We start from the raw sequence: 25,101 nt of genomic DNA on the forward strand, positions 1-25,101 counted from the left end.
GGCCCCAGGCGGGAGTCCGGGCCTGAGAAAGCCGGACAGGGCGAAGTTCAACTCGGCCCGGCCCGGCCCCGCCCCCGGCGCCCAATCCTGGTTTCAGAGCCGCGGGCGGCGGGCGCGCCCTTCCCGGCGGCTGTGCAGGTGAGCGGAGCGCCAGGGGTGGGGCCCACGTGACCGGGACGTGGGCGGGGAGGGGCCGCCGGACCCCAGGCAGGCGCGCGGCGGGGAGGGAGCCCTCGGCGTCCCTCGGCCCCTAGGAGCGGCGCGCTCGCTGCGCGGCCGGCCACTACCTGCACCCGAGACCGGGCGCCGGCGCGGTAAGGGGTGCGGGGCCCCGGGGAGAGCGGGAGCCTGGGAGGCCGGAGGGCCCCTCGGCCAGCCAGGTTTCATTCGGTGGACACAGGTGCCGGGCGAGACGCGCCCACCCCAAGCCGCGAAGCCGCGGTCCTTCCGGGCGCGGGGTTATCCAGACCTGGGCACGTCCGGCCCGACTTATTTCCGGCCACTTTGGGGACAGTCTCGGGAGACGAAGAGTGTATTTTCCCTCTGACGCGGAGACGCGCACCTGGGTGGGCAGAGCTGAGGACTGAGCGAGGTTGGTGGGTCGGGGGCGTAGCGCTGAGCCGCGGCCTGGGGAGGGACCCCCGACGAGGATGCTCTGTATTCCCGGGCACTCGCTGGAGGGTTCAGTTCAGAGCGCAGGGGATTTCCCATCCCCCTGGAAACCCAGAAACGTCTGAAATCGGCCCCTTTCTCGGGGCCAGCAAAACTTTAAAGCCAGCTTAGGTGGTGATTCTGTTGGTGTAAAGGTGACCAACTGGATTCCTATAACACTTCGCTGGGGAGAACCATTTCTCCTCCCACCGCTTTGACTTTCGGAGATTTGTGTGCCAACTGAATGGAGTCGGGCCCCGGGGGCTGGAACAAAACAAAGACTCTCTCTGCCTCAGCGTGCTGATTCTAAGTGGACTCTCAGTGACACCCTGAGAGATGCTAGGGGTATCCAGACATTGAAATGTGGTAAAATACAACTGACTATTATTCCCTTCGAAAATTACATAATTTGCTATTCCACAATTCTTCAAATTTGTAATTTTGGCTTTTTATTTAAACACTGATAAGGTGATCTAATTCAAATAAGCCACATTTCACAGGTGAGCATGAATTAAATCCATTATAGTGAAGCATACTTTTGCCAGTGAGTTAAATTAAGCAACTGGTATCCTTTAAATGCCTGTATATCAAAGATATTGGAGGATATGTAAAACTTGCTAAAGTTATTTGTTGTGCTTTTGCCTCTACTATTTTTAGGAAAATGTATTTCAAGAATTATACTAGTACTATGCATTCCTAGAATTTAAATGTTTTTAGACAACAGATAAAGCGATGAAAGACAAAAAAATAACTGCTAATTGCTATCATTGTAGAATTTTTTTTCTATACTAAATTTTGTCTCCTACTTTGCATTGGGCACCATGCTGGGACTCACAGTTAATTCTCTAAAATTGGAGTGGCCCATTAGAAGACCCTAGAATTTAGACCTCTTCTCCATCTCCACCCAGTACCCAGGTGACTGTATTTAGTCTGTGGTAGTATATACCCTTCTGTGGGTAGACTGCCTACTTGATATCTTTACCTGGACTTCTAACAGGTATCTCAGGCTCTCTTCAGGCGGCTTCTCCTAGGACTGAGCTGGAGGGTTGGAGAAATGTTGCAGATGAAATGATCTGGTGTCTGGGATTTGCTTTAAAGTAATCTATTGACAAAAGGAATAAGGTAGAGGGTATAGACGAAACAAGATTGGTCGTAAATTGATAATTATTGAAAGTGGTTGATGGGCACATAAGGGCTCATAATACTGTTCTTTCCACTTTTTATTGTGTTTGGAAATTTCTAAAATAAAAATTTTTAATTCCCTGAACATAGAGTTTAACCTCTTCTTGCTATCTTTGTTGCTACCACCGTGGTCCATTGGATTACAGTTGGACAACACAGGTTTGAACCGCAGGGGTCCACTTATATGCGTTTTTGTTTTTTTTTTCAATAAATATGTACTGCAGTGCTGCGTGGTCTGCAATTGGTTGAATCCGTGGATTTGGGACCACAACTACATATTACCGACTATAAAGTTACACTTGGGTTTTTGACTGCGAAGAGAGTTGGTGCCCCTAACCCCTATGTTGGTCAAGGGTCAACTGTATTTCAGTGGCCTCCTAGCCAGTCTCCCTCTTTTCACCCTTTTCTCCTGGAATGTACTCTTAACAGAGCACCCAGGGTGATCTGGTTAAAATAAGTCATATCATGTCAGACCTCTACTGAAAATTTTCCAATGGCTTCTCACTCCCAATAGAAGCCTAAATCTTTCTAATGATTTTTATTTATTTATTTATTTTTACAATTTATTTATTTGTTTATTTTTGGCTGCATTGGGTCTTCATTGCTGCGCGCGGGCTTTCTCTAGTTGGGGCGAGCAGGAGCTACTCTTCGTTGCGGTGCACGGGCTTCTTAATTGTGGTGTCTTCCCTTGTTGCGGACCACGGGCTCTAGGTGTGTGGGCTTCAGTAGTTGTGGCACGTAGGCTCAGGAGTTGTGCCTCAAGGGCTGTAGAGCGCAGGCTCAGTAGTTGTGGCGCACGGGCTTAGTTGCTCCGCGCATGTGATATCTTCCCAGACCAGGGCTCAAACCCATGTCCCCTGCGTTGTCAGGCGGATTCTTAACCACTGCACCACCAGGGAAGTCCCTCTAATGATTTTTAAGCCCTAACGATTCAGATGGCTTCAATTCTACTACTCACCCTCTCACTCACCCTGCTGCTGCCTCCATTCCTTAACAGTGCTCGAACATGCCAGGCACTCCCACTTTAAGGCTTTTACACTAGCTGTTCCATCTGTGTGGAACACTTACCCCTTATACCTGCCTGACTTCCTCCCTCATCTCCTTCATTTCTATATTCAGATGTCATGTTCTCTCTGAAGACTTCCCTCGTCACTCTGTTTAAAATTATAACACCCTGTCCACACTGCACTTCTTATCCTCTTTCTTAACTTTGTTCCTTGGCATCTGATATATTTCACTTGCTTTATCTATCATCTGTCACCCCCGCCCTCCCACTGGAATTTAAGCTCCATGAAGGCAAGGATTTCCATTGGCTTTGTTCACTGATACATCTTCAGCAAGCCTGGTGCATGGCAGGCACTCGGTAAATACTTGTTGAGTGATAGATCTCCATTTTACAAAGTAAAACACAACAAAGCCTTAGGAATTTCTAAATTGTTCAACACCGTAAAGGTGGGATTACCAGCTTTAATTTTGAGACCTTTACAGTGCCAAGTACAATACCATGTGTCCAGCGAGTCTTCAGTAAATACTCATGAGCAATTTGAGGGAGAAAATCATTGTGCCTTAAACCTAGTAGTTATATTAGCAAATAGTTTCCTTTTTACATACATGTCCAGGTCATTGATTTCATGAAGGAAATCAGCAGGTTTGATAAAAAGTGCTTTTTCTATGCTTTATTTTTCAGGTGGATTGAATACCCTGTAAGATACTTCTTGAGTCTTTCCATGGCAACAGCAAGTCACCTTTAAATAATTGCTCTGGAAAGAGTGATGTCCATGGCCATTGCTGCCGCTCTGTGCTGTACTTTCAGGGAATCTTAGCCTTTGGTGATTTGTTTTTTTCTGAGAATTCAATTTTTTATATCTAGCATCAAGTGTTATACTATTAGAGTGGAAGAAGCAACTCCTGTAACGTGACTTCCCAAGTTAGAAAAGAAAGGGACTCTCCACTCCCTGTGTTTATCAGACTGCTTCTCCTGGGCCATTCCAAAGCAGACTTCAGTTAATGAAAGTGAAGAGTATTTGCTGACCCATCACATTTTGGTATGTGCAAACTCTTAAATATGTTGATTTAGATATTTGAGGAAAGAACTCTACTTGGAATGTGTTAGCATCCTGTATTATTAAAATTTAGTCTCATTTTTGGATTTTTGCATTTTGTTGTTTATAGGGCTCATAGGTAAATTCAACTTATGTTTTAATCAAGAGCTAAGATTTAAAATTTTGATTGCCCTTAAAATCTCATAGAATAATTAGTAGATCCCTGGCTAACATAATTGTTACACATGTTTAAAGTGTACATGATTTATGTTGTCATTTTTATATATCATGATAATTAGATATGATCATGTTGGTTTCCTGAATATGATCATTTGCTACTAAGTGAATAAAACCGGCATCATTGAAAGGATCAATAACTAAGCATAAGTGATAACTTTAATCTTGGCCCCAGGTGTGAACATCACAAATGTTGTCAAGTGACGGGAGACCCAGGAATCGGGACAGGCGCTACGATGAGGTCCCAAGGGACTCAGACTATCAAGATGGCACCGTAAGAACCTTCCAGACTCTTCACGACAGTGAGCTGGCTGTGAGCGCTGATCCGTTGCCACCACCCCCTCTCCCATTACAGCCACCATTTGGCCCAGAATTCTACTCAAGTGACACAGAGGAACCGGCCGTAGCGCCAGATCTCAAGCCTGTAAGGCGCTTTGTCCCTGAGTCCTGGAAGAACTTCTTCAGAGGGAAGAAAAAGGACCCAGAGTGGGATAAGCCGGTGTCAGACATCAGATACATCTCCGATGGAGTGGAGTGTTCACCTCCAGCCTCTCCCGCAAGACCAAACCACTGTTCACCCCCCAACTCCTGCAAAGATCCTCAGGGCGGGTCAGAAGGCAGCTGTCGTTCCCGGAAAGAGGCCGAGGCAGTGTTTCCCCATGATCCCTACGGATCCCTAGGCCGACGCACACACACAGCCCGAACCTACAGTGAGAAGGTGGAGGAGTATCACCTGAGGTATTCCTACATGAAGTCATGGGCAGGCCTGCTGCGGATTCTGGGTGTGGTGGAGCTGCTTCTGGGGGCCGGCGTCTTCGCTTGTGTCACGGCGTACATTCACAAGGACAGCGAGTGGTATAACCTGTTCGGATATTCACAGCCCTATGGCATGGGAGGCGTTGGCGGCCTGGGCAGTATGTATGGGGGCTATTACTATAGTGGCCCCAAAACCCCTTTTGTGCTTGTGGTTGCTGGATTGGCTTGGATCACCACCATTATTATTCTGGTGCTTGGCATGTCCATGTATTATCGGACCATTCTTTTGGACTCAAATTGGTGGCCCCTAACTGAATTTGGGATTAACGTCTCCTTGTTTATCTTGTACATGGCCGCAGCCATAGTCTATGTGAACGATACCAACCGAGGTGGACTCTGCTACTATCCATTATTTAACACACCAGTGAATGCAGCGTTCTGCCGGGTGGAAGGAGGACAGATAGCAGCGATGATCTTCCTCTTTGTCACCATGATTGTTTATCTCATTGGAGCTTTGGTTTGCCTGAAGTTATGGAGGCACGAGGCGGCTCGGAGACACAGGGAATACATGGAGCAACAGGAGGTAAGGGATTTCACGATCTTTCTTCTTTCTTTCTGTTTCCTCCCTCCTTAAATATGTATAGTTCTCAAAACAAAGCTGTTGTTGTTTTTAAGGGTCCGAAGTTCAAAAGGCCCCACTCAGCATCTGATATGCTCTGACCAGGATAACGCAGTCTGGTGTGTCATTTGTAGAATGTTGCAGGTAGACCCCAGATGTGTAATACAATATATAGTTTGTCGGTTGCAGTATTGTCTGTCCGATACTTAAGGGGAAAACAACTACTGAATTTCTACAAAGAAGAAATGATGATAATACCTGCATAAGATTATATAAAAGCCCTATTAAAAATATTTTCTTAGGAATGGTAGCAAAAATGTTAGAGTATGTTCTGCTAACTTCATTATTCCCTGAAATAAGTTGATGTTTTGCTTTCTTCTTCTAACTAAGGAGGAGTGTATAGTAGAATTTCCTGTGCCTCTGAAAATGTCAGTATTACCTTAAATATTTTCTTAATTTTAAGTCAACTATACCGTACATTTTTTTTCCCCACTTTTCCAAAGACTTCCTAGGTACAATGGCACATGGTGTATATTGGGCAAAACTATAGCTAAAAATAAAATCCTTCCTTATATACTCAATAACCTACGTATTTACTCATTGACCTATGTATTTTTTTTTAATCTTATTCATAACAACAGCAAAAAACTTGACTAACTTTATAATAGGTACCTTATGTGTTCTACACAGAACCCCATACTCTAGTGTCATAAAATATATTTATCTTACTAGAACTTGACATAGATTCAAGTTGTTTCTCAAAATTTATCTCAGCACTGTAAACATATTTTTTTTTAATTTATTTATTTAATTTATTTATTTGTGGCTGCATTGGGTCTTCGTTGCTGCGCGCAGGCTTTCTCTAGTTGAGTTGAGCGGGGGCTACTCTTTGCTGCGGTACGTGGGCTTCTCATTGCGGTGGCTTCTCTTGTTATGGAGCGTGGGCTCACTAGTTGTGGGTCGTGGGCTCTAGAGCGCAGGCTCAGTAGTTGTGGTGCACGGGCTTAGTTGCTCCACGGCATGTGGGATCTTCCCGGACCAGGGCTCAAAGCCATGTCCCCTGCATTGGCAGGCGGATTCTTAACCACTGAGCCACCTATTTTTTAAATTTACATCTGTGTATACAAAGTAAGGAACTTTAAATTCTAATCAGTGTGAAATCCAGATAGTGAAGCACACACTTCCTTATAATTGTATATAAGTTTAATAACAACAAAGTTCTTAATATCATTTCAAATTCTACATGAATATGACTGTTATCAACAGTACTTTTATTTCTTTTCCTTTCCTCAACAAAAATTTGTTTTTATAAGACGTCACATAATGGTTAATTAAACTTGAGTCACCTATGATTCCTGTTTGTGTGTTGCTATAACTTCCTAAATGTTAAAAGACATAATGGCATATAGCTTTTTTCTATTAATTTTATAATTTAACCATCCCAAACTCTTTAATCGTGCAAGGTAATAGGAACCAAGAATAAATAAAATCTCTAGGTAATTCAAAGCAATTCACATAAGAGTCACCACCATCTCCATATTTCCAACTCTGCTCTCTGCTCCTGATTGACAGGGAATCACAGTTATCCCTGCTCCTCTGGTTCTCCACTGGCCCATCAAAACGTGGCCAAAAGAGTAGGAGGATCATCTGTACAGTAGAGAATCAACATCTGTAAAATTGAGATTGGGCTATAGATGCAAATGGACAAAAATATTTGCAAAGTAGCTTCACACACCTGTGAAAAGTCATTTTAACTCTTTTTGTTCCAGATAAGTGAGCCATCATTGCCATCGAAAAGGAAAATGGTAAGAATAAAGTTCACGTTATATTTTATCTCTAGATTTGTTAAATAATTTTCTCTCTTATCTGTTTATCTATAGAGTAGATCATCTGTCTGTAAAAGTGTATCTATTGCATTAAGTTCATAATAGGACTTTCAGCTTTTTTCTTTCTTTTTTTTTTTAATTCTTTTTAAAATTTTATTTATTTACATTTTGGCTGCGTTGGGTCTTCGTTGCTTGCGTGGGCTTTCTCTAGTTGCGGTGAGTGGGGGCTACTCTTCGTTGCGGTGCGCGGGCTTCTCATTGCGGTGGCTTCTCTTGTTGTGCAGCACGGGCTCTAGGCACGCGGGCTTCAGTAGTTGTGGCGTGTGGGCTCAGTAGTTCTGGCTCGTGGGCTCTAGAGCACAGGCTCAGTAGTTGTGGGGCACAGGCTTAGTTGCTCCACGGCATGTGGGATCTTCCCAGCCCAGGGATCGAACCTGTGTCCCCTGCATTGGTAGGCGGATTCTTAACCACTGCACCACCAAGGAAGTCCCTCAGCTTTTTTCTAATACTAAGAGGAGCAGATCAGACAAGGTTATTTGTAGCATCTTTTAATTTTGTTAGATGAAGCTTCTACAAGTGAACCTAGTTGGTTCTCCTTACATATTTAAATTTAATTTTTTAAAAATTTTATTATTATTTATTTATTTTTGGCTGTGTTGGGTCTTCGCTGCTGCACGCGGGCTTTCTCTAGTTGTGGTGAGCGGGGGCTACTCTTCATTGTGGTGCACGGGCTTCTCATTGCGGTGGCTTCTCTTGTTGCAGAGCACAGGCTCTAGGCACACGGGCTTCAGTAGTTGTAGCACGTGGGTCTAGAGCACGGGCTCAGTAGTTGTGGTGCACGGGCTTAGTTTCTCTGCGGCATGTGGGATCTTCCTGGACCAGAGCTTGAACCCGTGTCCCCTGCATTGACAGGCGGATCCTTAACCACTGCGCCACCAGGGAAGTCCCATTCAGCCCATTTTTAATTTGAAAACCTTAGTAATTATATCCATAGCATTACTTACCCCATGGCTTAATTACTTTCTCTTGCTTCATAGTAAAGCTTTTCTTATATGTGCTGACAAGGCTGGTTTTTGCTAGATGCAAAGAAAGGTCCTATGAAATCTGGGGCCGTGTGTTTGTAATCAGGAGTACTGTTTGAAAGTGGTGTGTCCCAGGGCTGGAGCCCAACTACCTCCTTCCCGTGAAAGACCGAAGAGATTTTAATTTTTTGAGTCATATCTAGTTCTAGATATTTTTTCCCCAGTAGGGTTTTCTGCACTGATGATCAGTGAGGTTCACCCAAAAAGAGTGAAAGAAAATTTTAAGAGCATAAAAACAGAAAAAAAAAAGTAAAGCAGGTGAAATAGTCTGTGTGGAAATATTCTGACTTCTTAGAACTCCCTTTTTATATTAAAAGGTGAATCTTGGAATTAGAGATGGGCAAGTAAGGAAAATGAATAGTTTCTACTTGAAAAAACTTTACCTGAGAGGGGAGAAAACTCATATGGACTCTCCTCCCCAACGTGACTACCTGGGTAGAATTCGTGATTTTGACCAGGAAAACCGAGCCTGACGCCTGGAGCTGCTGACTAGGGAGTCAATGTGCTCCCTGGCCACTCCTCAGGCAGCGCGGGAGAAACGGAGGGTTAAATACTTAGAAGCTAAAAAGGGATGCCATGAAATGGAAATCCACTTATTTAAGCCAAAAAAGTTTCCCCGAATTTTAATACCATGATGGATTTTCAAGATTAAACATAAAAGAATTCATTAGGATGAAGAAATGACATCCCGACCAGCGAGGAACAAAGTGGGATAGATACTGACCTCAGAATATGTTTCCTGAAATACTCTTGTTTGACCTCCTTTCCTCTGGGTTTTCTGCTCCCCACTCATGTTCTTGCTGTTTGGGGCCGATGGCTGGGCATCCTTTCTGGCCGAGGGGACCTGGCTCCCCTTCCACCCAGCGCCTCGGGTGCAAGCTTCCCCTCTTGGTAGCCCTACCCCAGGGCAGGTCAGCAGCCTCCACATCTAATCCGACTAACCCACTAATCCGTGGGCTGCGCTATTTGGTGAGTTAACAGCTGGTAGTTTCTAGAATGAGCTAATGTTAAACCAGACCTCAAAGGCAGCCTCAGAGATAGAGAGAGAAATCAGGAAACAAAGGATTTTAAAAGCTGCCTGACAAGGTAAAGAGCAAGGTTTTTTAAAATCTTGTTTTATATTTTGTTTTCAATGGAGTCAGGTCGCTGCCGAGCAACTCTCGGTTAGTTCGGCGAGTTTAATTCAGCAAGCATGGGCTGAAGCCCCAAGGGGTGAGTGGAGGGAGCTTTCTTCTGTGTCATGGGATCAACATGCTCAAGCAGTATGGCTTTGCCCGCCCCGCTCCCCATCACAAACTCATTTCTAGCTTTAGGATTGAGCAGTATACATTTAAGTAAACCTGTTTCCTCGTGTTGCTCATTTAAAGAATCAACGAGCCAAAAAAGTGCTGGCTTGTTTGGTTGGTTGGTTGGGTTTTGGTTTTTAGGTGTGTTTTTTTTTGGCCGTGCCATGCAGCTTATAGGACCCAGGCCCTCGGCCGTAAGAGCGAGGAGTTGTAACCGCTGGACTGCCAGGGAATTCCCGGAAGAGTGCTGGGTTTTCCTTGCGGCTTTTCCACTCAGAGCCTTGAGACCTTGGAGAATTTACTGAACCTCTCTGAACCTTGCTCCTTTATGTGTAACATGGAAACCCCTCTCCTGGCATCCACCAGCCTCACCAATTTGGTTGGTGTTCTGGGCGCTGCCCAGTGGGGCCCCCAAGCACTCTTTTCCTAACCCCAAAGCTACACATCCACCTCACCCTGCCCATTCTGGAGTGGGCTCCCCTGGGTCTTCCACTAATGCGTCCCTCCTGTTAGCTATTTTAGCTCTTTTTTTTTTTTTTTTTAATAAATTTATTTATTTATTTATTTTTATTTTTGGCTGCATTGGGTCTTCATTGCTGTGTGCCGGCTTTCTCTAGTTGCAGCGAGAGGGGGCTATTCTTCTTTGTGGTGCACAGGCTTCTCATTGCGGTGGCTTCTCTTGCTGCGGAGCACAGGCTCTAGACACACGGGCTCAGCAGTTGTGGCATGTGGGCTCTAGAGCGTGGGCTTCAGTAGTTGCGGCACGCAGGCTCAGTAGTTGTGGCTCGTGGGCTCTAGGGCGCAGGCTCAGTAGTTGTGGCACACGGGCCCAGTTGCTCCGCACGTGTGGGATCTTCCCGGGCCAGGGCTCAAACCCGTGTCCCCTGCATTGGTAGGTGGACTCTTGTTAACCACTGTACCACCAGGGAAGCCCTATTTTAGCTCTTAAGGTCTATCCCCATGCTTCCTCCTTGGGCATTTCTGTCTCATGTTCTTTCCCCCTCTTTAAATGGATCCTTTTCCTACAGAGACCTCTAGGAGCTCTCCAGTGTAGAAGCCAGGTGACTTAAACCACTATCTCCAGCATTCTCATGGACCTCTTCAAGGAACCGCAGGTTAAGAACACCTGGGAAAGTAAAGACATCCACCGCCCTTCCCTTGGTTTTGCTTGCTCTCCTTTTCAGATGATGAAGCAACGTGACTCGTCCCCCATTCTGACCTACTCAGTGGCTACTTGTAATTGATTCATCTCAAGTTGCTGGTGTCATTTTTTTCTCTTTCCATTTAAGTCGACTTGTTCCATTTTTATCGCTGAATTTCTTATTTTGAACTACATTTTCTGTTCTTTTACAGTTAGTTGGGGTATTAATCTTAAAAGTACTTAAGACACATTTACCATTTCATCATCCACCTATGATGATCCCACGATTGGGATTGGAGGGTGTTTTATTTATTATATACTCTCGTAGCTCACTGTGTTTCCCTTAACTGTTACAAAAGTGTTCAGAACAACTATGTGACTATAAAACACGTAATTCTGAAGGGAAATTGTTGATTGCTGTCTCTACTTTTCTTCCTCCTACTCCCACCCCCCAGTTTCCTTCTAAGAATAAAGTTGGGATTTTTTTTTTTTTCTTCTGCCTTCATTTATAAATAAATCCTCTTTTTCTCTCTAACTGTAGTGTGACATGGCCACCGGTTGTGACAGACAGAGAGACCAAGAAGTTAATTTTAAAGAACTGAGAGCAACAAAAATGAAACCTGAGCGACTGAGTGGACATATTCCCCCTGGCCACATCCCGAAACCGATCGTGATGCCAGATTATGTGGCGTGAGTATCTACCTAAGTCCTTCTTCAAGGTAAAAATAGAGAGGTTCCATTTGGGTTTTCTCTCGTCTGTTTGTCTACAAGTTAATACTCTGCTTAAAGTCAATTATATTTGAACAGTTGTTTGTTTCCTGAGAGGTAGTATATTGAATTGAAGGTACAGTATGGTCGTTGAGGAATAAGCTAATAAGCTGATTTCCTATTCCTCTTGTTTTAGTGAAAAAGTTGTCACTTCACCTTATTTTTTTTCTTCCAGTTTTATTGAGATATAATTGACCTATAGCACTGTATAAGTTTGAAGTGTGCAGCGTAACGGTTTGACTTACATGCATCCTGAAATGATTATCACAGTAGGTTTAGTGAGCACCCGTCATCTCATATAGATACAAAATTAAAGAAATAGAAAAAAATTTTTTCCTTGTGATGAGGACTCTTAGGATTTACTCTCTTAACTTTCATATGTAACATACAGCAGTGTTAATTATATTTATCATGTTGTACATTACATCACTAATACTTATTTATCTTACAACTGGAAGTTTATAGGTTTTGACTACCTTCATCCAATTCCCTCTCCCCCTACTTCCTCCCCCCGCCTCTGGTAACCACAAATCTGATCTCTTTTTCTATGAGTTTGTCTGTTTGTTTTTGAAGTATAATTGACCTACAGCACTGTTAGTTCCTGGTGCACAACATAGTGAAATGTATATTTCTATACATTTCAAAATCATCCCCAGGATAACTCTGGTTATTATTTCTCACTGTACAAAGATATTACATAGTTATTGACTGTATTCCCCATACTGTACATGTTGTACCTGTGACTCATTTATTTTGCATCTGGAAGTTTTTACCTCTTAATCTCCTTCACCTATTTCTTCACTTCCCCCACCCCCCTCCCCTCTGGCAACCACCTGTTTGTTCTCTGTACCTATGAGTCTGTTTCTGTTTGGTTATATTTGTTCAGTTGTTTTGTTTTCTAGATTCCTCATGTAAGTGAAATCATACAGTATTTGTCTTTCTCTGTTTGACTTATTTCAGTAAGCATGATACCCTCTAGGTCCATCCATGTTGTTGCAAATGGCAGGATTTCATTCCTTTTTTTTTTTTAACTTTTTATTTTATATTGGAGTATAGCCGATTAACAATGTTGTGATAGTTTCAGGTGCACAGCAAAGGGACTCAGCCATACATATGCATGTATCCATTCTCCCCCAAACTCCCCTCCCATCCAGGCTGCCACATAACATTCATTCTTTTTTATGGCTCAGTAATATTCCTTTCAAACATTCTGTGTCTTTTGATTGGAGCATTTAGTCCATTTACATTTAAAATAATTATTCATAGGTGTGTACATATTGCCATTTTGTTAATTGTTTGGGAGTTGTTTTTATGGTTCTTTTTTGTTCCTTTCTTCTTCTTTTGCTCTTTTTCCTTATGATTTGATGACTATCATTAGTGTTATGTTTGGATTTCTTGCTCTTTTTTGTGTGCGTATCTATTATAGATTTTTTTAAAATATTTTTTTATTTATTTGGCCACACCAGGTCTTAGTTGCGGCATGTGGTATCTTCATTGTGGCATGCGGGATCTTTAGTTGCCACGTGTGAACTCTTAGTTGCGGCATGCATGTGGGATCTAGTTCCCTGACCAGAGATTGAACCTGGCCCTCCTGCATTGGGAGCGTGGAGTCTTAGCTACTGGACCACCAGGGAAGTCCCCTCTATTATAGATTTTTGGTTTGGGTTACCATGAGATTTATATATAGCAAACTGTATATATATATATATATCTGTGATTATTTTAAGTTGCTGATCTCTTAAGTTTGAACACATTTTAACAACCCTATATTTTGTTCTCCATCCCCAGCGTTTACTGTTTTTGACATCAAATTTTACATCTTTTTGTTTTGTGTCTCCCTTAACTACTTATTGGGGATATAGATGACTTTATGACTTTTGTATTTTAACCTTCCTACTGGCTTTGTAACAGGGCTGATTTACTACCTTTACTGTATATTTGCCTTTGCCAGTAAGATTTTTCCTTTTGTAATTTTCAGATTTCTAGCTGTGGCCTTTTCTTTTCTTTTTTTTTTTTTTTAAATTAATAGCTACTCTATTTATTTATTTATTTATTTTTAGCTGTGTTGGGTCTTTGCTCCGTGCGGGGGCCACTCTTCATCGTGGTGCGGGGGCCACTCTTCATCGCAGCCTCTCTTGTTGCGGAGCACAGGCTCCAGACGCGCAGGCTCAGCAGTTGTGGCTCACGGGCCCAGCTGCCCCGCGGCATGTGGGAGCCCCCCAGACCAGGGCTCGAACCCGTGTCCCCTGCATTAGCAGGCAGATTCTCAACCACTGCGCCACCAGGGAAGCCCGGCCTTTTCTTTTCTACTTAGAGAAGTTCCTTTAACATTTCTTGTAAAGCTGGTTTGGTGGTGCTGACTCTTTTCTCTTTTGCTTGTCTGTAAAACTTTTGATCTCTCCAACAAATCTGAACAAAAGCCTTGCCAGGTAGAGCAGGGGTCCGCAACCCCAGGGCTGCGGACCAGTACCAATCCCTGTTAGGAACTGGGCCACACAGCAGGAGGTGAGGGGTGGGCAAGCGAGCGAAGCTTCATCTGCTGCTCTCCATCGCTCCCCATCACTCGCATTACCACCTGACCCATCCCACACCCCCACCCCGTCCGTGGAAAAATTGTCTTCCATGAAACTGGTCCCTAGTGCCAAAAAGGGTGGGGACCGCTGAGGTGGAGTATTCTTGGTTGTAGGTGTTTCCTTATCATCACTTTAAATATATTATGTCACTCCTTTCTGGCCTGCAGAGTTTTTACTGAAAAGTCATGTGATAACGTTATGCCAGTTCCCTTGTAGTAAATTGTTGCTTTTCCCTTGCTGCCCAGGTTAGGGAAGTTTTCAGCTATTATGTCTTCAAATATGTTCTCTGCCCCTTTCTCTCTCTATTCGCCTTCTGGGACCCCTATAATGTGAATGTTAGTATGCATGATGTTGTCCCAGAGGTCTCTTAAACTGTTCTCCTTTTTTTTTTTTTCTTTTCTTTTTTTCCATTCAGCTGGAGTCATTTCCACTGCTCTGTCTTCCAGTTAGCTGATCCGTTGCTCTGTATCATCTAATCTACTGTTGATTCCTTTTAGTATGTTTTTCATTTTAGTTACTGTATTCTTCAGCTGTGCTTAATATGTCTTTTTATTTTTTCACTCTTTGTTTGAAACTTCTAACTTCTCACTCTGTTCATCCATTCTTCTCCCAAGTTCTTTGAACATGTTTACGAGTATTATTGGGTAGTTTGCCTATTTCCACTTTACTTGGTTTTTCTGGAGTTTTATCGTGTTGCTTCATTTGGAACATAATTGCCTGTAGCCTAATTTTGCCTAATTTGCTGTTTTATTTCTGTGTATTTGGTAGGTTGGTTTTGTTTCTCGACCTTGGAGAAGTGGCCTTTTGTAGAAGATGTCCTGTGTGTCCCAGCAGTGCACTCCCTTCTGGTCACCAGGGCTATATGCTCTAATGGTGTCCCCTTTGTGGGCTGTGTGGGTCCTTCTGTTGTGGCAGGCTGACTACTGTGGGTGGTCTGATAGGCATGGCCAGCCCCCAGTCCTGTTGGTTGCCAGGCCCTGCCTTGTGTGGGGGCTGCCGGCCACTGGGGGGTGGAGCTGGGTCATAAGGTTGCTGTCTGTGGAGTCCTGAGGGGTCCCAGGGCTAGTGCTGGTCCATGGATGGGCAGAGCTGGTTTCCAGGGTTGGTGGCTGCAGGCCTGGGAGTCCCATATCTAGTGTCAGCCTGCTTGAGTGAGACTGGTTCCTGACATGGCTGGCTGTGTGGGGTCCAGAGTGTCTCAAAGCTGGTGTCAGATCCCAGGGCAGCTGGCTTAGGGACCCAGAGTGTCTCAGCGCTGATGCTGGCCTTCTGGTGGGTGTGCTGGGGTCTGGGGGTCCCATGACTTCAGCCTGCTGGTAGACAGGGCTGGGACCCAGGGGATCCTGGGGCTACTACCAGCCTGCTGGTCGATGGGGCCAGGTCCTGGGGTCCTGGGGCTAGTGCTGGCCCACTGGTGGGCAGAGCTGGGTCCTGGGGTCTCTGGCTGCAGGGCCCAGGCGTCCCAGAGCTGGTGTTGGTCCTCTGGTGGATGGGATCCTGGCCCCATCCACCAGGGGGATCAGGGGATCTGAAGACAGCTGGCCTGTTGGTGGGTGGCACTGTGTCCCCACCTGGCTAGCTGCTTGGCCTGAGGCATCCCAGTCCCGGTGCTGACAGGCTGGTGGGCAGGGCCCAGTCCCTTTGCTGACAAGCTAGAGGGAGGATTACAGAATGGCGCCTGCCAGCACCAGTGTCCTCGTGGTAGAATGAGCTCCCCAGCATAGCTGCTGTCAGTGTCTGTGTCCCCAGGGTGAGCTCCAGTGGCCTCCTGCCTCTGCGGGAGGCTCTCCAGGATCAGCAGGTGGGTCTGACCCAGGCTCCTTTCAGATCACTGCTTCTGCTTTGGGTCCTGGAGCGTGTGAGATTTTGTGCGTGCCCTGTAAGGGTGGAGTCTCTATTTCCCACAGCCCTCAGAGTCCCGAAAGTCAGCCCTGATGACCTTCAAAACCAGACGTTCTCGGGGCTTGTCTTCCCAGTGCTGGGGAGCCCAGTGTGGGGCTTAGACACCTCACTCACTGGGGAGACCCTCTGCACTTGCAGTTATCCTCCCGTTTGTGGGTCACCCACCCAAGGGTATGGGTCCTGACTATACCATGTCTCTACCCTCCTATCCATCTGGTGGTGCCTACTTTATATCTTTAATTGTAGAAGATATCTTCTGCTAGTCGTCCAGTCTTTCTCATCAGTAGTTGCTCTGTCAATAGTTGTAACTTAGGCATGCCCGTGGGAGGAGGTGAGCTCAGGGTCTTCCTCCTCCGCCATCTTGGCCACTCCTCAACTTTGGTTTATTTTTTTTCCTCAGGAAATACCCTATGATTCAGACGGATGATGAACGAGAACGCTATAAAGCTGTGTTCCAGGACCAGTTTTCAGAGTACAAAGAGCTCTCTGCAGAAGTTCACGCCGTCTTGAAGAAGTTTGATGAGCTGGATGCAGTGATGAGCAGATTGCCGCATCGTTCAGAAAACCAGCAGGTGCGTGCCTGCAGCTGCCGGGGAGGGGTTCTGGTAGCGGAAGGATGAACTCCGACCTCGTGTGAAGGGTAGAGAAGGCATAACCGTCTGCATCTGCTGTCTCGGAAGCTCACTTGAGATCTTCAGGGTGACAGTTCAAAATATGTAATTTAATGTCTTTTGCCTTCAATTATTAAACAGTATTTTATTTTCTTACTTAAGTAAAATATAAATTTGCCTAAGATACACACCGTATCAATCAGGGTCCCAGAGGAGACAGATAGCACACTGTAAGGTAATTTGAGGAAGGTTTATGCACAGACGGTGGCCGGGGGTGTAGAGGAGCTGCCGGTGGCCATGCATTCTCCAGGGTAAGTCACAGCCGAGCAGCTAGCACCCCAAGCCCAGGGAGCACAGTGGGTAGAGATGGAGAGGGGATCTGAAGCTGCATACATGAGCTACAGGCTCATGCTTCAGACCAATAACCGTGATTATGGCAGAGAGGAAAACCAGGGTGGAGATGGCAGTCATAGGGGACGGAAGTGTTTTCTCTAATGTTCTGTCTTTTTTTTTTCTTCACATCTTACTATCTGGGAAATCAGGATGCCCTCATAATCAATGGCATTTTTTACCTGACATATATTTTTTCATTGAGAAATAATTCACATACCATAAAATTCACTGCTTTTAAGTGTACAATTCAGTGGGTTTTAGTATTTTCACAAAGGGGTATAACCATTACCACTGTAATTCCAGAACATTTTCATCACCCCCCCAAGAAATAACCCATACCCATTAGCACTTTTTCCCCATTTCCCCCCTCTCCAACCACTGACAACTACTAATGTACTTTCTGTCTGTCTGGGTAAATGCAGCGATATAATATGTGGCCTCACGTCTGGCTTCTTTTGCGTAGCATCATGTTTTCAAGGTTCATCTGTGTGTCGAGAATCAATATTCCATTATTTTTTGTGGTGGACTAGTAATATTCCATTGTGTGAATATACCATTTATCAGATGATGGACAGTGGGTTGTTTCCACTTTTTGGCTATTATAAATAATGCTGCTATGAACATTTGTGTGTAATATCCTGTCCTTTTTAAAGAGAATGTATTAATCTAATCTATTTGTGTAATTGAAATTTTAAAAACATACAGCATTTTTTAGTAAATGTCAAGTGTATGTATATATAATATATACACACATTTTTTATATAGATAGATAGATAGATATATTCTTCTCCTGAGACCTGCATTAGTTGGGCATCTTTGTTTTGACCAGACCTTTAAGTGTACATTTAAATGAGTTGTAATTACAAGTCCTCTAAGCCAAATGTATAGAGTAGTGACATTTTCCCAGTCTTGGATTGATGGAAGGGTGTTGGCTAAGAGATGCCAGTACCAGGAAGCAGGAGAAATCCAGCACATACTGCAGGTTCAGGGTCAGTTAGTACCATTTGGAAAACAAGCAAGGTCCACAGGTCCAAGAAGGGTGACCAGGTTTAGATGCCCTGAAAGGAGTGCAGGAAGGAAGGAGCAGGCACCAAGCGTCTGGATCACCGCAGGTCGGGAAGAGCAAGCTGGTTAACAGACATAACGCTGAGAAACCTGAATGTGACATGTGGCCTTTGAGCCCAGGCCCAGTGGCGTCGGGTGTGTAGGCTGTGTATGCGTGGGCAAGGGCTCAGGCTTGTGGGTGTGCGATTGGGGGTGGGAGGGTCCTGATGACAGCAGGTGCTGAGAAACTGAGTCCTCCCACAGTACTTGTACACAGTCTCGACAATAGTCATTTCCTTTGGTTTTCAGCATGGCTTGGCAAGTAAGTAGCCAAATGACAGGGCCGCAGTTAGTCGCGGTGTCTCCTCCAGGCCTTATCTAAAGTGGAGATATCAATTGTATCACAAAAGTGAACTTCTTCTCAGCCACAGGCTGAGCTTTCCCGTGGGCAAGAGTCTGCTGGCCAGGCTCACTCGTCCCCTAGCGCGTCCCCAGGGAGGTGTCTCTGTGCCCAGCGGGCCTGCTGGGGACATGGGTTCTCACACACAACTGCTCATGCACCCCTGAAAAATTAAACCATCACTTGACTTTTCTAAGCCCATCAAATAGGAGTTTTGCTCAAAATAATCTCTCCGGTCCTCACCCTCCTAATTCAGTCTCTCTGACCGACTCTAGGATAGATTTTACAACTCTCATCTCTGCCTGCGTCTCCAGCACAGCACCCCTGCCCCCCAGGCAGCTAGTTCAGTCCCAGGCCAGGACCTGTTAATGTAGATGACAACTGGATAACCAGGTTCATCTCACTGATGGCAAGCAGTCAAAACACAAACAATGCTCATGATCTTAGTATGTAAAAAACATTGAAGAGTTAAAATATATTGGGAAAAGGGTGTGGATTTGTGATGGAAAATGTTCTCAGGGGAAGCTTTTAGAACTATAAATTATTACATTTTATTTTGTATTTATTAGGTTTACAGTGTTTCGCAATCTCCAAAGCATAGGTTTACCTGGATAAATGAGGGCGTTGCTCTAGTAACCTATTTCCTTTGGATAGACTATTCAACCCTTTAACAAATTTCATATTTATTATTAAACTTAGAATAAAGTTGGAAGGAACCTCATATTAGCTATTTTCAAAAGTTGAATAGTCTCAACTTGCCAAAGGGGATGAAAATGCTACCTAATTATAGCTAGTGTGGTTATTACGTGCCAAGCACTTTAGAAGGATCATTTCAAATAAATGAACCTTCTCGCAACACTATGAGATAGTTATGGTTATTATTCCCATTTTACTGATAAGGAAACCAAATCTGACGGTAAAGAGCTTGCCCAAGTCACACCGCCGGCAAGCAGTGGCCCAGGGACTCGGTCCAGGTTTTACACGAGCAGGGGCCTCGCCCTACTGTTCATCCCTGGATCCCAGGGCCTGGCCAAGAGTAAGCCCTCAAATATTTATCCAGTGAGTTGAATTTGTTCGTGTATGAATATTTTCATGATAGTCTTAGGTAAAAATTGTTTTCTGTTCCTATGCCCACTGTACTCTTGAGACATTCTTGAGATATGATTTGAGTAACTGCAAGTATTTTCATTCACATATACAGTATATTATTTTTAGGAACATGAGAGAATTTCAAGAATCCATGAAGAGTTTAAGAAAAAAAGGAATGTGAGTAAAACCATTTTCTTCTTTAAAGTGTATTCTTATCCAGGTACAGTGGTGACAACTGACAGATTTTAGATTCTTGCAGCTAAAGTAGTTGTTTTTTTGTATTTCTTAAGATGCTACTTGTTAGGGACCATGGGTGGCTGCTGGGTGCCTTTTTTTTTTTTTAATTTACCTTTTGGCTGCGTTGGGTGTTCGTTGCTCTGCGCGCAGGCTTTCTCTAGTTGCAGCGAGTGGGGTCTACTCTTCCTTGCGGTGCACAGGCTTCTCATTGCGGTGGCTTTTTTTGTTGCAGAGTGTAGGTTTCAGTAGTTGCAGCGAGTGGGGTCTACTCTTCGTTGCGGTGTACGGGCTTCTCATTGCGGTGGCTTTTCTTGTTGCAGGGTGCAGGCTTCAGTAGTTGCAACACACGGGCTCAGTAGTTATGACACGTGGGCCCTAGAGCGCACAGGTTTCAGTAGTTGCGGCGTGTGGGCTCAGTAGTTGTGGTGCATGGGCTTAGTTGCTCCACAGCATGTGGGATCTTCCTGGACCAGGGCCGAACACGTGTCCTCTGCATTGGCAGGCGGATTCTTAAACACTGAGCCACCAGGGAAGCCCTTGGGTGCCTTTTCTTCTCGTCTCTGTCCTGAATACATTCTGCTGTGTCCTGATTTAGGAACCCAGGGAAATGAGCACCCATATAGAGCTCTTCACCCACATTTCATTCACAAAGATTAAGTTCTTTTACAGGTTTCTAATTCCATCCTTAACTTAATTGCACAAATTAGTAGAGGATGAAGAGAGCTTTTATTAATCCATTAATTACTTTTTTTTTTTTAATTTTTATTTATTTATTTTATTTTATTTTTGGCTGTGTTGTGTCTTCGTTTCTGTGCGAGGGCTTTCTCTAGTTGTGGCGAGCGGGGGCCACTCTTCATCGCAGTGCGTGGGCCTCTCACTGTCGCGGCCTCTCTTGTTGCGGAGCACAGGCTCCAGACGTGCAGGCTCAGTAGTTGTGGCTCACGGGCCTAGTTGCTCCGCGGCATGTGGGATCTTCCCAGACCAGGGTTCGAACCCGCGTCCCCTGCATTGGCAGGCAGATTCTCAACCACTGCGCCACCAGGGAAGCCCCATTAATTACTTTTTAATGTATTTTAATACTTAAGGGTGCCTCAGCTCTCTACTTCAACTCAATTTCGCTGTGAACCAAAAGCTTCTAAAAAATAAAATCCACTGAAAAAAAATGTAGAGAGCTTACCTGTTATTCTTGTTAGGCAGATTTTGAAATCTGCTGCCAGAAAATCTACTATGAAAGGTCATTTTCTGGGTGATAATGTGTGTTTCTGTGTTTTTCGCTGAGGAAGCCAGAGGCTGAGATAATAGCTATGTTTCTTTTCTAGGATCCTACATTTCTGGAAAAAAAAGAACGCTGTGATTATCTGAAGAATAAACTTTCTCACATAAAGCAAAGGATCCAAGAATATGATAAAGTAATGAATTGGGATGTACAGGGTTATTCTTAAAACTTATTTGAAACTACTTTTTTATATCAAGCTTCATATTTATTTACTGTCTTTTTTTATGCTCGTCTCTGTGATAGAGAAGCAAATGCCTCCTGAATCAGCTTGTAGTTGGTTTAGCTGGTATGTCAAGTTAAAACAGTATGTGATTGCATTTCAGACATTTCAAAACAAATTCAGATTTACTAAGGGCCTTTACTAAAAGTGAAAGAAATTCTGGATTCATCTGCGTACAATTTATATTTATCTTGTTAAAATTGATTTAAGCATTGTGTCCTTGTGGTGTGATGATCAAGTGGAGTATCAATTCTGGAGCTGCTTTTTCCTTTTTTACTTAGGCCAGTTCCTGGGATTCTTTTAGGACAAATTTCTCTTCCTAGCCAAAGATGTCACTTCTGCCCTTGAAAGGGGTTTGAATTCAACATTTTGAAGCCTTATGATCTTGGGCAAGTTGCTTAATCTGCCTGTGCCTATTTCCTCATCTGTAAAATGGGGCTAATCATAGGACCTACCTCCTAGGGTTGTTAATGAGGATTAAAAGAGTTAATATTCGTAAAGCACTTAGAACAGAGCCTGGCACATTTGTAAGCACTGCATTAGGGTTTGTGAACTATATAGACGTGTTTGTGGAATGAATAAACTACATAGAATAAGTCTCAAGGAAAGGACCTTAACGAGCAGGTCCAGCCAGCTAACCCAAGGCCACGGCCTCATGACTTTCTTTTTTTTGTGCTGTAAATAAATCTTACGCACGTCGCCTTAAGCACATGCTTCCCTGTGGCCCTGTGCCTACTGGGGTCCAGGGCAGCCTTCTTATCTTTAATCAGCATCACTGTGCACATCTCTCAACGTCCCCACAGCCCAGCCCTTCCTGTAAACCTCGAAAACAAGGATTGTGTGAATATTGTTGCCGTTTCTATCCTGTTTAGATGTCCATCCTAAGGCCCCATGATGTTGTATCTGCTTAGAATCTCCCTTTGATTTATTGGAATGCTTCATTGTCCCAAGAATTATCTTGGCTTTGAGGCTTTATTCATGAGAAATGTTTTATTTTTATTAACGTGAACAAGAGACTGCTTTAAAAATGTTTTAAAAAATCATTGTTATTGGTTCCTCTTCAGCAGCATCTATCTTGTAGATAATTTCCCAGGTGTAGAAATACAATTTCTGCTTCATATTGTTGCCATTCAAACAATTAATACTGGAGGAATTTTCTAAGTGATGAAACCAAAGAAAAGAATTTGGAAAAGCAAAGGCTTACGAAGTATTGATTACTGAATAAACTTCCTAGTTCTTCTTTGTCAATGATATCTTATTTAGTGTATATTGTTACTATTTTCAATCCATGGTTCTCAGACTATGTTTAGGGTGCTAAGAGTCTTAAGAGGTGAAACCGAGGAAAGTGTGAGGCTAGGCTCCCTCTGGACCGCCCCCCAAACTAGAACAGCTGCACTTTCCGTTTTACATATTGGGACCCCATGTTAACATTTCGCTTAAGAAGAGTACCCATGCTTTAAAAAAAAAAGAAAGATGAAATAATACCATTTTGGTGAACTGTAAAGAGATTAATATTGAAATGAAGTGTTAAGGAAATTTGACTTTGTGAAACTTTATTTTACTACAGTTGTAAATGTTAATCTTTGAAAACCAGTGTTGTAATGCTGATTTTTACAGTTTTTATGTGAATACCTAGGCATATTAAAATTTCAGTCACCCGTTGTTTTGTGTGTATCCTTTATTGTTTACTTTTCTAGCGTTCCTGAGTTGACTGGGCATATTCTCCATTATCAGAAAATAAACTGGAAAGTCATTGAAAGCTTGCGGATCATGGTGCTCAGGTGACTATTTCCTCCTCCCCCGTTATTTGCAAGAATTCAAAGTCAAGGCCACTGTTGGTTTCCTCGGGCTGCCTGCCATAACCAAGTACCACAAGCTTAAAACAACAGAAATGTATTGTCTCACAGTTCTGCAGGCTCGAAGTCTGAAATCAAGGTGTCAGCAGGGCCAACCTCCCTTGAAGCCTATAGGGGAATCCTTCCCAGCTTCTGGTGGTTTGGGCTGGCAGTCTTTGAAATTCCTTGACTTGTGTACATATCGCCCCAATCCTCCATCTTCACGTGGCCTTCTCCCTGTGCCTCTGTCTTAACAAGGCTATGTTCTTATAAGGACACCAGTCGTATTGGATCAGGGACCCACCCTCTCTAGTATGACCTCACCTTAACTAATTACACCTGCAAAGACCCTATGTCCAAATAATGTCACATTCTGAGGTCCCAGAGGTTAGGACTTCAACCCATCTTCTTTGGAGAGGACACAGTTCAACCCATAACAGCCACCTTTAGCAAGTTGTGAGATTCAGAAAAAGATAGTTCCCTGTACATTTTTTTTCTCACCTGACTTTTAACAGGTATTCTATTTTGAAACTTAATATGAGAAGATATCAGCATATCTAAAACTTGAAAAGAGAAAAGTATATATCCTTCACTCATTCATTTGTCAGTTATGTGCCAAATGCTTTCATTGGCCAGATGTTCTAGCACTGAAGATACAGTAGTCAGTAAAACAGGTAGAGACCCTGAGGTTACTGTCTAACAGGAGATCTGAATGAGAAGATAAAGGGTTGGTGATGAAGTATGCATTTTTCTTATGTGCTTTTCTATAAATGGTTTGTGTAGAGACCCTGATACTGAGATGCACCAATGTTCAAAAGATAGACAATATAGGAAAAATCTATAATTTTTTCTGACTCAATTTTTTTAAACTGTTAGAGAAAAATTTTTAAAAGAAAAAAACCGAATAGATACAAAAGCATAGAAAATGGAAGTCCCGCCACCCTGGTGATATATACTGTTCGGAGCATATCCTTCCAGTCTTTTTATTTTTTTTATTTTTATTTTATTTTATGTATTTGTTTATTTTTGACTGCATTGGGTCTTCGTTGCAGCACACGGGCTTTCTCTAGTTGCGGCGAGCGGGGGCTACTCTTTGTTGCGGTGCGTGGGCTTCTCATTGCAGTGGCTTCTCTTGTCGTGGAGCACGGGCTCTAGGCACGCGGGCTTCAGTAGTTGTGGCACGTGGACTCAGTAGTTGTGGCTCACGGGCTTAGTTGCTCAGCGGCATGTAGGATCTTCCCGGACCAGGGCTCGAACCCGTGTCCCCTGCATTGACAGGCGGATTCTTAACCACTGCGCCACCAGGGAAGTCCCTTCCAGTCTTTTTATAATACATGTAATCATTTTTTTTTTTTTTTTTTTTTTTTATTATTTATTTATTTATTTATTTTTGGCTGTGTTGGGTCTTCGGTTCGTGCGAGGGCTTTCTCCAGTTGCGGCAAGCGGGGGCCACTCTTCATCGCGGTGCGGGGACCGCTCTTCATCGCGGTGCGCGGGCCTTTCACTATCGCGGCCCCTCCCGTTGCGGGGCACAGGCTCCAGACGCGCAGGCTCAGCAGTTGTGGCTCACGGGCCCAGCCACTCCGTGGCATGTGGGATCCTCCCAGACCAGGGCTCGAACCCGTGTCCCCTGCACTAGCAGGCAGATTCTCAACCACTGCGCCACCAGGGAAGCCCCATGTAATCATTTTTGAATGGTCTACTTTAATACCATAAGTGTTTTCAAAGAAGAGTATCTGGGAGGTTGCACCAGCATGTGGTAGAGCAGCTCTCCTACATTAGACAAGCCAGGCTTAGAAGGAAGGTAGGAGGAGTCCAGCAGAAGGGCAAGGTGGACTTCAAGCTCACCACAACAAAGACTCCATTATTTCCTGTGTGATCTTGAACCTAAGCATCAGCCTCCTTATCTGTGACGGGATAATATTACTACC

At 44.1% G+C, this 25,101-nt stretch overlaps 1 protein-coding gene across 6 annotated transcripts; it reads left to right on the plus strand.

Annotated features, from left to right (window-relative positions):
• The first annotated feature begins 59 nt into the window (after positions 1–59).
• MARVELD2 (MARVEL domain containing 2) lies at positions 60–23,119 on the plus strand. 6 transcript variants are annotated; one of them, XM_036848793.1, is made up of 9 exons: positions 190–314; positions 3,521–3,878; positions 4,288–5,451; positions 7,257–7,292; positions 11,364–11,512; positions 16,466–16,637; positions 19,729–19,779; positions 21,159–21,248; positions 23,033–23,119. In XM_036848793.1, the coding sequence occupies exons 3-9, from the start codon at positions 4,303–4,305 to the stop codon at positions 23,039–23,041; spliced, it is 1,656 nt and encodes a 551-aa protein (XP_036704688.1). In that variant the 5' UTR covers positions 190–314; positions 3,521–3,878; positions 4,288–4,302; the 3' UTR covers positions 23,042–23,119. The 6 variants fall into 6 exon arrangements, with proteins under 6 accessions (XP_036704683.1, XP_036704682.1, XP_036704688.1 ...); XM_036848788.1 differs by lacking the exons at positions 190–314; positions 23,033–23,119 and adding an exon at positions 60–138 and having other exon boundaries at positions 21,159–22,997; XM_036848787.1 differs by lacking the exon at positions 23,033–23,119 and having other exon boundaries at positions 176–314; positions 21,159–22,997.
• Positions 23,120–25,101: the final 1,982 nt, after the last annotated feature.

Source organism: Balaenoptera musculus, chromosome 3 (genome assembly GCF_009873245.2).
Source record: "Balaenoptera musculus isolate JJ_BM4_2016_0621 chromosome 3, mBalMus1.pri.v3, whole genome shotgun sequence".
NCBI lineage: Eukaryota > Metazoa > Chordata > Mammalia > Artiodactyla > Balaenopteridae > Balaenoptera > Balaenoptera musculus.

Excerpts from the sequence above, each read along its gene's own strand:
- MARVELD2 (XM_036848788.1), top strand. The coding sequence starts at position 4,303 with ATGTTGTCAAGTGACGGGAGACCCAGGAATCGGGACAGGCGCTACGAT. Across the intron at positions 5,452-7,256 it reads AATACATGGAGCAACAGGAG|ATAAGTGAGCCATCATTGCC; the intron begins GTAAGGGATTTC and ends TTTTTGTTCCAG. Across the intron at positions 7,293-11,363 it reads TGCCATCGAAAAGGAAAATG|TGTGACATGGCCACCGGTTG; the intron begins GTAAGAATAAAG and ends CTCTAACTGTAG.